The sequence below is a fragment of the Oncorhynchus mykiss genome, chromosome 8, assembly GCF_057628025.1.
Source record: "Oncorhynchus mykiss isolate SJ-2025 chromosome 8, ASM5762802v1, whole genome shotgun sequence".
Classification (NCBI taxonomy): domain Eukaryota; kingdom Metazoa; phylum Chordata; class Actinopteri; order Salmoniformes; family Salmonidae; genus Oncorhynchus; species Oncorhynchus mykiss.
The window spans coordinates 77,383,593-77,395,000 of record NC_143029.1 but is presented as its reverse complement, the minus strand read 5'-3'; the positions used below and the strand labels follow the sequence as shown (position 1 = coordinate 77,395,000).

At 41.4% G+C, this 11,408-nt stretch overlaps 1 protein-coding gene across 1 annotated transcript in view; it reads right to left on the bottom strand.

The window, feature by feature from the left end:
• The window catches only part of tgm1l1 (transglutaminase 1 like 1), a 21,997-nt gene extending 11,415 nt beyond the window's left edge, over positions 1-10,582 (bottom strand). Inside the window, exons 1-4 of the mRNA XM_021613836.3 lie at positions 10,171-10,582; positions 5,092-5,369; positions 4,767-4,958; positions 988-1,239 (exon numbers count right to left, since the gene is read on the bottom strand). Of these exons, the coding sequence (XP_021469511.1) occupies positions 988-1,239; positions 4,767-4,958; positions 5,092-5,368 (721 nt within the window). The 5' untranslated portion in view covers position 5,369; positions 10,171-10,582. The remainder of the gene's footprint in view (positions 1-987; positions 1,240-4,766; positions 4,959-5,091; positions 5,370-10,170) is intronic.
• Positions 10,583-11,408: the final 826 nt, after the last annotated feature.

Genomic DNA, 11,408 nt, shown 5'->3' with positions numbered 1-11,408 from the left:
AGAATGAGAGAGAAAAAATGAGAGAGAGAGAAAATGAGAGAGAGAGAGAGAGAGAGAGAGAGAGAGAGAGAGAGAGAGAGAGAGAGAGAGAGAGAGAGAGAGAGAGATTGCCACCAGCTGTTGTGCTTCCATCATATGGTCCTAAGGCGGTTTGTACAGTAATTGTGGAATGTCAACTTTTATGACAGGAAAGGATGGATTGGGCTACCTGCCAAACAGTACAATTAAAGACAGATAGCGCTATTCAATCAAAACCCTTTCCAGAAGGCAGAACAAACATCTTAATCAGATGAAACAAAGCATATTTAAATCAATATAACCAGTTTCAATTTATTTTCATTTTACCAAGTATGTGCATGTACATCTTTAGTTTTAATGAATCAAAACGCACATCCTGAAAGTGTTTTAATTCCAGAGACCTCAAAATACAGGTTTTGATTGAACAGTTAGAGACAATAACGGTAAAGCAGATCAACATCAATTGGCAAAGACCAGAGTCCCAAGAAAATGGACGTGTGGTCTTGACTCACAGCCAGAGAATGAAACAAGTGTTCTCGGTCAAGCAGTGACTCTTTTTGTGATGGATAGCAACACGTTATTTGGCAGTGAGCTACGTGCCCTGCCTATGTGTACATTTACATTAGTGCTGTTCTGAGAGACCAAGAGGATAAATTGTAGTCCCAGAACCAGCCTCCTCTGTGTCTGCTCTGGGATCTGTCACACTTGGCCCTGGTGTTTGAATTTGGCTGTCCCTATTGCAATGGAATAACCACATTGAAATACTAGACCTATATACAGCATCGAAGCTGAATTGTGAGCACGGGTGGGTGTTGTTTGGACGTCAGTGGCAATGGTCCCGAAACATGCAAACCCCGCCCACCCAGTTTGCTAGGCAACCTAATCAAAGCGCAACTTTTGTCTCTCTATCTACCTCCTCTCTTCTTCTCTCTACCTTCTGCTGTCTCATAACACTCCACTCATCCTTACCTTCACACCATGGGTTGAACAGCATGACGACATCTTTGCTGGGGTCGTGTGTGACGGCCACCTCCTGCTTAGGGCACTTCACCATCACAGTGAGCTTGTACTGGCCAATCACGGCTTTGTGATGCGAGTTTACGGACAGCTTGATCCTGTTGCCGTTCTGCTTCACGATCTTAGCCTCCCAGCTGTTGTCCTCCAGTTCCTCCACCAATTTAATTATGATGTGTGTGCCCTTAGACACCATGGGGACGGGTCCTGTCAGACAAATGAATAAATTATTAGTTTACAATTATCAGGGTAGTAAAACAAAGCTTCAGGGTAATTTAAGCAGTGTCGTAACAGTGCAATATCAGTGTAATATCCATGTAATAACAGTGTAATATTATGTAATAACTCATAATATTGTTGTAATAACAGTGTACTAACAGTGAAATATTGATGTAATAGCATTGTCATAACAGTGTAATATTGGTGTAATAACAGTGTAATATTGGTGTAATAACAGTGTAATATTGGTGTAATAACAGTGTAATATTGGTGTAATAACAGTGTAATATTGGTGTAATAACAGTGTAATATTGGTGTAATAACAGTGTAATATTGGTGTAATAACAGTGTAATATTGGTGTAATAACAGTGTACTAACAGTGAAATATTGATGTAATAGCATTGTCATAACAGTGTAATATTGGTGTAATAACAGTGTAATTCAAATCTAAATCTAACTTTATTTGTCACGTGTGCCGAATTCAACAAGTGTAGACTTTACCGGGAAATGCTTATTTACAAGCCCTTAACTCTTCTTGAACTGCACTGTTGGTTAAGAAAATATTTACCAAGTAGACTAAAATAAAAAGTAATAATAAAAATGAACACAATAAGAATAACAATAACGAGGGTACATACAGGTGGCACCGATACCGAATCAGTGTGTGAGGGTACAGGTTAGTTGAGGTAATCTGTACATGTAGGTGGGGGTGACGTGACTATGCATAGATAATAAACAGAGTAGCAGCAGTGTACAAAAGGGAGGGGAGGTCAATGTAAATTGTCCGGTGGTGATTTGATTAATTGTTCAGCAGTTTTATGGCTTGGGGGTAGAAGCTGTTGAGGAGCCTTTTGGTCCTAGACTTGGCACTCTGGTACCAATTAGTGTAATGTCGGTGTAATAGCAATGTAATAACAGTGTAATATTGGTATAATAACAGTGTAGTGGTGCCTGAAACCCACCTCAACAAACTACGCAATGTACAGGGGTGCGTTTGTAAATTCACTCTGGCTATCTACTTCAATATCAGCGCACTCTCGTCTGAGTGTGCCAGAGCGCAGAATAACTGATGAATTTACGAACGTTCAACACCTGTTGAATATGGCTGGTGTTGGTAAACGTCAGCACAAAAGCATAATTAAATTGTTGCCAGCAGCACAGTTACAGTCACCAATGCTCTGGATAACATGAAAACAGCCTGACCAGCTCTGATAGGACGAGTAAAATGATCAGAGTGAGATGGTCTCTCATTTTTGTCTGGAAGTAGCTAGCAAGCTAGCCAAAGTTAGCCAGATAGCTTGGGTGCTTGACTGCCTTTATGAGGTCAGAACACTTGGATCAACCATAATCCTCGGCCAGAGCGTCCAGTGTGCGCTCTGAACGCTCAGAGAGCGAAACACTGAATTTACAAACCTACAATCTGACAAAGCTCTGAATTTATGAACGCCCAGAGCGCACTCTAGATAGATATGGATTGCTCTCTTATCTCTGATGGAAACTGAGCCAACCCACATTGCATTCCTACCTTTCCTGAACATGTCAAAGGGCTCACTCTTCAGTCACAAAAGGACCACACTAAACCAACATTTAAATGTACATAGATTCAAACACACGCACCCTTAACAGCTGCACATGACTGGCACACACATTCTATTGTAGAGGCAGGAAATCACATTCCTCTCGTAACCATGGAGATGGCCATTCCAATACCATCACACTCTACTTGGCAAATGTCAATGTTGACTATTTATACAGAGTGAATGAGTATGTACATGTGTGCTTGCTTGTCTGTACTTGCATGTGTGAAAGAGCAAGAGAAAGCTCTGCAAACCAGTGAAATGTTTTAATTGAATTTACCTTAAAAGATACGAAATAAGGTAAGATAGACCACTGTCATTCCACTATCTTTAATGGTGATGTGTAGTCTTGTATGCAGAAAAGTGAGAAAAACCACAGTATCCACATCATTGCAATTCATAGTCTGCTGTCCCAGAGAGTGACAGTGCCAAACCAAGTGTAAACCACAAATGTGTCACTGTCATACAGTTCAGTTCAGCTGAGATAAACACAGTGTAGTACTGTGAAAAGTCCACTGAGAGCATAGACACAGAACGTCCTCACAAACATATAGAACCTCATAAAGTATGTGTGCCTGTGTGCGTAGGCCTATCACATCTCTAGGCTGGTGTTTTGCTTTAAGCTAATGGGTTTCTCTCTGTCTCTCTAAGCGCTTGTTGAGAGGTAATCTATCCAAACACTGTCTCTCTACTAGCATTGTTAGTAAGGGCAGCCGCTGAATCCTTATTAGTCTCCATAGTTTGGATTCCTTATGACGGAAAAATGGCAGGTGTCAATTTGCAAATACACATAGTGTGTAGGAGATCTTTTTCTCTTTCAGACCTCCAAGGTTTTGTCAGACTCACTCAGGAAGTCATTCAAGGCAACAACTATAGAGCATCCTTCTTTCATATCATATCATTTCCTCTTCTTAGAATGAATCATAGTTGTGAAAGTGAATTAAAGATGTGTTTTTCCTGCCCATATGACTGACAGGAAACTGGGCTATATATAGAGCCTGAGTAACAAGGGATTTGACCCTTCACCTCTGCAGCAGTTGGTATGAAAGAAGAGGAGTTCTTCCTGGTCAGCTCACAAGATCAGGAAAAACTCCTGGCCACATCAAAACAGCAATATGTGGTGGAGTAAGAGTAATGGCATTATTTGTGAGCTTTAGCCATAATATACTACCAAAGTCATAAATACCAACTAGGGGCTCGGCTAGCGGATAATCCTGAATAAATCGTGAAAAATTATTAGTGAGACAGTTACAGACGCACAAATATCCTACCCCCAAGACATACTAACCGCTCACCACTAAAATAACAGGGGAGGTTAGCATTTGTTGGGGGGGATATGATATTTGTGCGTCTGTAACTCTCTCACTCATCATTATTCATGATTCATTCAGGATTATCTGTAATGGTTAGAAATGGTTAGAAACATATTATATTCTTATTTACAGTAAAGATGAAACACAACCAAAACAAACAGCAAACACATCCAACAAGTTTATAGAGTCACAAGCTTGATGTAGTCATTATGTGCTAGGAATATGGGACCAAATACTTAACTTTTTACTACATTAATACACATAAGGGAATTTGTACCAATACTTTTGGTACGCTAAAATTGGGGGGGGGGGGGCTGACATTTCTAAACGGTTCACCTGATATCACCTGATACGGTTTACCTGATAAGAAACAAATCACACTGCCCCAATACTTTTGGAGTTCACTGTATGTCTTAAGCGGTGTAAATAATGTTCACAATTCTAATTCTAATTCTAATGTAACAGCTGCCTAGCTGCCTTCCTTTCTTGTGTCTGGGGACCCAGGAAACAGCTGGACACATCCTACAACTTGATAGTATATCATGTTTCATGTAAAGGACATACTGTACTGTACCAAGGATAACAAAATAGCCTTTTTGTGAGAGCCCTCAAAGTCAAACTGACCTGTCTTGAGTTCCAGGTGGAGTTTGTCTGTGTTGGAGTTGAAAGGTCGCGACAGGTCCAGTTCCATCTGGAACGTCTGGCCACGTCGGATGATGAGCTCATTGCCATGGTAAAGGTTGGTGTGATGCTCCAGGCGGTTCTGACCCGTCTTAGAGCTCAGTAGATCCACCGAGCGCACCGACAACATCAGTTCTGAGAGAGAGATTTAAAAAAATAATGCAATGGTCAGTGCTTACTGCTTATATATAGGGCCAGGGGTTTGTCCTATGGGGTTACTATTATGAACTAATGAATTTGACTGATTCTGTTGCTTCATGTAACCTACCTTCCAGCTCGTTGTCTCCAGTGTGGGGCTGAGGAGGCTCGGGGAGCGTGGTTGGTTTCACCCCGTCATCCGTGATGACAGTGTCTGTGATGTCATACGAGCTGCTCTGGCGTCGACAGCAGCAGGGGCACATCTTCTGAAACCAACGGCGACAGCCTCCCTGCTTCTTAGAATTAGACTCCGCCTCCTTCTGGTTGGTTATCTGCACTGTGGTCGGGGCGACGCCATGGAAACGGCCCACAACAGAACCACTCACCGTCGACCGGTCTCCTGGCATTCTGAGAGGGGTGATACAGAAGTTAGAGATGAGATGAGACTGTTAGAGGGGTGATACAGAAGTTAGAGATGAGATGAGACTGTTAGAGGGGTGATACAGAAGTTATAGATGAGACTGTTAGAGGGGTGATACAGAAGTTATAGATGAGATGAGACTGTTAGAGGGGTGATACAGAAGTTAGAGATGAGACTGTTAGAGGGGTGATACAGAAGTTAGAGATGAGATGAGACTGTTAGAGGGGTCATACAGAGGTTAGAGATGAGACTGTTAAGAGGGGTGATACAGAAGTTACAGATGAGATGAGACTGTTAGAGGGGTGATACAGAAGTTAGAGACGAGATGAGACTGTTAGAGGGGCGATACAGAAGTTAGAGATGAGATGAGACTGTTAGAGGGGTGATACAGAAGTTAGAGATGAGACTGTTAAGAGGGGTGATACAGAAGTTACAGATGAGATGAGACTGTTAGAGGGGTGATACAGAAGTTATAGATGAGACTGTTAGAGGGGTGATACAGAAGTTAGAGATGAGACTGTTAGAGGGGTGATACAGAAGTTAGAGACGAGATGAGACTGTTAGAGGGGTGATACAGAAGTTAGAGATGAGACTGTTAAGAGGGGTGATACAGAAGTTACAGATGGAATGAGACTGTTAGAGGGGTGATACAGAAGTTAGAGACGTGATGAGACTGTTAGAGGGGTGATACAGAAGTTAGAGACGAGATGAGACTGTTAGAGGGGTGATACAGAAGTTACAGATGAGACTGTTAGAGGGGTGATACAGAAGTTACAGATGGAATGAGACTGTTAGAGGGGTGATACAGAAGTTAGAGACGAGATGAGACTGTTAGAGGGGTGATACAGAAGTTAGAGACGAGATGAGACTGTTAGAGGGGTGATACAGAAGTTACAGATGAGACTGTTAGAGGGGTGATACAGAAGTTACAGATGGAATGAGACTGTTAGAGGGGTGATACAGAAGTTAGAGACGAGATGAGACTGTTAGAGGGGTGATACAGAAGTTACAGATGGAATGAGACTGTTAGAGGGGTGATACAGAAGTTAGAGACGAGATGAGACTGTTAGAGGGGTGATACAGAAGTTAGAGACGAGATGAGACTGTTAGAGGGGTGATACAGAAGTTATAGATGAGACTGTTAGAGGGGTGATACAGAAGTTAGAGACGAGATGAGACTGTTAGAGGGGTGATACAGAAGTTAGAGATGAGACTGTTAAGAGGGGTGATACAGAAGTTACAGATGGAATGAGACTGTTAGAGGGGTGATACAGAAGTTAGAGACGAGATGAGACTGTTAGAGGGGTGATACAGAAGTTAGAGACGAGATGAGACTGTTAGAGGGGTGATACAGAAGTTATAGATGAGACTGTTAGAGGGGTGATACAGAAGTTAGAGACGAGATGAGACTGTTAAGAGGGGTGATACAGAAGTTAGAGACGAGATGAGACTGTTAGAGGGGTGATACAGAAGTTAGAGACGAGATGAGACTGTTAGAGGGGTGATACAGAAGTTAGAGACGAGATGAGACTGTTAGAGGGGTGATACAGAAGTTAGAGACGAGATGAGACTGTTAGAGGGGTGATACAGAAGTTACAGATGAGATGAGACTGTTAGAGTAACATTACTATTCCTATACTTGATCAACTTGTTTTTTATTCTCTCCGCTTACATTTTTTCCTCCCTCCATTCCAGAAACCAGCTGGTTTTCTTTTTAATCTTTTCTCACAATTACCACATTCCTGACTCACACTTTTTTCAACAGTCTGCCTTTCCCAATGCATGCCAGGGTAGTTAGCCGTTTGTCCCAGGTCAGACACTCCCCAAATTCCCCAAACACCCCAGCATAACTCTTGACTCACTGATTGATACCGGACCCTACAGCCCCACCTAGTCACAGATGTATGTGTGTGTAATCTCTAGAAATGATGGGAAACAATAATCATATTTTCATGACAACGCAGAGCACTTAATTAATCCCAGTTACATCTAGTTCATCTTTTTAGACCGCCATTCATCAAACTGAAAGGTTAGGGGAACCACGAGACTATGAATCTGAGTGGATCCAGGCTAGAGTTCAGGCTTCAACTCTAAACATAATGGGAGTTCAATGACAAATGTCAGAGGTCAGGTGAGTTCAAAAACAAGAGGAACATGAAGCATTTAAAGAAAACCACAAGGAGTTTCCAACCATGGTCTCCATCTGTACTTTATCTGCTGTCTAAACATAAAAGACACTTTAATGTGTGTAGAGGCTAGTGAAAAGGTTTCACAACCCTTTTGATAATTAAGACTGCTAAGAGAGCAAAACAGAAAGAACACAGGGAGAAGCTCAGAGGGAGTAGAGTGAACAGCGAGCGGGTGTAGCAGAGGGGTGTGTAGTCATGGTGGGCTTAGTAACTATAGCACTGTGTGTGTGTGTGTGTGTGTTTATAGTTGAATGCATTCATGTGTGAATGACTGATTTCTAAACTCCTCAGTCCACATGCTGGTCCAATAATGTTCCCCTCCCTTACAGTCATCCAAATGTCCTAAGAATTGTCAGAAAGAGACCGTATTGTGTTTTTGAAAAAGAGCAATACATGTCAGAAGCATTACTTATCATGTAACAATGATGACAAATGCAAATGCCAAAGTCAAAATTGCTTGCAACATACAATTGGGACCCCACCCAAAACCACCCTGTTTCTAGCACCACTCTACGATGTTTCCATGGTCCTCTCTTTCACCCGTGCCTGCCCCTGTCCCTCCACCTCTTTCCCTCCCGCACAGTGGGTTTGTTTTTGGCAGTTAGCACCTTGCTAGCATGATTGGAATGCACACGGCCCACTGAGATAAGAGCTTCTAATTCAATGCACTTTTCCAACAATAACACCCAAATACAATGAGTTGAAGCCTGCTTCCCCAACACACAAAACATCCCTCAAAGTGATGCCTGATGTTGATAACACCCACGATCAGCATTAGTTTAAAAAATGAAATGGCATGCAACATATATTCTATCGCCACTTGTTTGAGAACAAAGGTCAATAGACCACATGAGAGGTGAAATGATGGCAGAGGTCATAGGATAAAGTGTAAAAATGGCACATGATATTTCATTGGTTATCGAAGCACACCAGCTAGCACATAATGTTCTGAGAACCATATGTTTCTTAGCGCTTGGTCAGAGTGTGGTTGTCCTATGGTTATTTTGAATACAACCTTCCCACAACTTTCTGGAAATGATGCAGGATAGTTGCTTGGCTTTGGAACATTCTCAGCACATTTAAGGAACTTTCTTTTCTTGGTACTTCATTACTTTAACAGCAGGTTAAAAATTCAAACATTTACATTTTGGTAATGTTCTAGGAACGTTCTCCAACTGGTTTGACATTGGGAATGTTCTCAAATTGTTCAGAGAATGTTACGAAACAACGTTTTTCTGTGGGAATTTCAGTACTTTAGCATAACGTTTCCTATATATTTTCCCATGGTTCTATTGAAAGTAAAGTTCTCAAATTGTTCAGAGAATCTTAAGAGAAACTTTTTTTTTTAAACACAAGAAAACTTTAGTAACGTTCAGAGAATGTTTTAATAATGTTATTTAAAAACATATACAATCCGTTCTCAGCATCAACAAAACTATCTTCTATCTTGTTAAGTGTGTTCAGGTGTGTTGGCCGCACCCACAAATTGGCCACACTTGAGTGCTTGTTTCCTTTGAAATGAGGTCTACTTGAATAGATAAAATGAACAGCTGTGTACGTGTAAAAAACATGGCATGCTAGCTCCATCCTGGTGGCACAGTGGAATAATTACATGGATAGAGAAGAGAAGATTATGTTTGAATCTGATGCCGTGTCACAATAAAAAAAATAACTGCGTTTGCATGATTAATGCCTAAGGAAGTGAATTTCCATGTATCCAATCTGCGCTTGGAGTTCTAAAAAGTTAACCCAAAATAATCTAGCAGTGTTATTAAAAGTCTTATTGAAACATTCAGTGAAAGTTTTAAGGAGTCATTGTTATAAGTATTTATTTTTCTTAATTGACTTGCTTAAATAAAATAAAATAAGAAACTCAAAATAATGTTTATATTCTCAGAGCGTTAATAAAACCTCCCAGGAAAACTTTCAGGGAACCATATTAAAATGTTCTCAGAACCTCCCTGCAACCTAAAAATTAACATTCCCAAAACAGCCAAATGTTCACTTCAGTTCTCAGAACGTTATAGCTTGGTTCCCAGGAAACCTAGAGCTTGGTTCCCAGAACCAATGGGAAATGAGAAACGTAGGTTCCCACAACTTCCAAGGAACCACATGCTAGCTAGGCAACATGATGTGAGGGAACAAGAAAAATGTGTTTTAATATCAGCATGGTATCTGAAATATTTCTGTGGACTTAAGTTTGCAATTGGGAATACTTCATCATTTTATGAGCAGAAGAGCCTTGTGACACTGGAGCCAATAGGCAGAACACCCATCAACCCATGTCAAGTGAAACGTAATATTTCTCAACTGAGCTAATAACTCTGTCTCTATCTACCATTTAATTACTTGGTATTTTGCTTAGGCTACATGATCAATAGGCTACATGAGCACTTTCCTCTGCCTGCCTTTTATGAGATTATCACTCACTGCAGTGAGTGTCTAACGGTTCGCAAATCAGCAAAACGCATCCCGACTGATAAAGTTGTGGAAAACCTCATCACATGAGTATCCTACCACAGTGTAACTATTTGTCAAGAGTTGTAAGCGCATTTTATAAATAGGTCATTTAAATACGAATTAATGAAAAAATCCTTACTTTGTCTTGGGTGATTGCTTCTTGATTCACCAAAAAAAGTTTGAGTGCGTTTGAAAGTTTTCAATGGCTCTCCGTTCTTGTATGATCAGGTTTAAAAGTTTTTCTTACCAGTTCCTATGTCTCTTTCATACGCGTCTTAGATACTGGTTTATACACTCCTAAGGAATGCAAACGGCATTTGATTTGACACACCCTCTGCTTCAAACCTCCCCTCCCCCGCCCCTCCAGTCACCGTTAGCACAGTAGTAGACTATATCAAATGAACCAGTGTAGCCCAGGATGTCCCGTGTGGAGCATCGAGGCACAGCATAGCAAACCCGCAGGTTACGCAATAGCAGGCCGTTTGTTTCCAATGCAGAAAGGGAGGGGAAATACAGGGAAAGGCAGTGGAGGGAATAAAAGAAAGGCATGTGGTAAGAAAAAAACGCGACATAGGGAAGGAAGTGAGTAACAAAGGCTGGTCATCACCCTACCCTACCCTCATCTACAGTGGGTGGACTGTCATCATATCCATCACCTTTGGATACAGTGGCAGCTGAATATAAACTGTCCATTCTAAACTAAGTCAAAGGACATTTTAGCATCTCCAATGTACGAATTTAACCTCTACCTGAGTGGCTGCTTGACATAATAGTAGTAGTAGCCCTTCTCATTCCCTCTCTAAATTTGGATACAACTCATCACTATATCCTAATGCATGTAAAGACAGTGAGTGAGCTAAACAGTAGGCCTACGCGCAACACACACACACATCCCTGAAAAGGTAAGTATAGTCTCATTCCTTGTCAACTTCCCTTAATGACTTTCGGTTCTGTTTTACTTTACACCCCCGCCTCACTTTTTCATAACTCATGACCTGCTAGAATCCTGGCTGCTAGAATCCTGACTAGAACCAAAAAATTTGATCATATTACTCCAGTGCTAGCCTCTCTACACTGGCTTCCTGTCAAAGCAAGGGCTGATTTCAAGGTTTTACTGCTAACCTACAAAGCATTACATGGGCTTGCTCCTACCTATCTCTCTGATTTGGTCCTGCCGTACATACCTACACGTACGCTAAGGTCACAAGACGCAGGCCTCCTAATTGTCCCTAGAATTTCTAAGCAAACAGCTGGAGGCAGGGCTTTCTCCTATAGAGCTCCATTTTTATGGAACGGTCTGCCTACCCATGTCAGAGACGCAAACTCGGTATCAACCTTTAAGTCTCTACTGAAGACTTATCTCTTCAGTGGGTCATA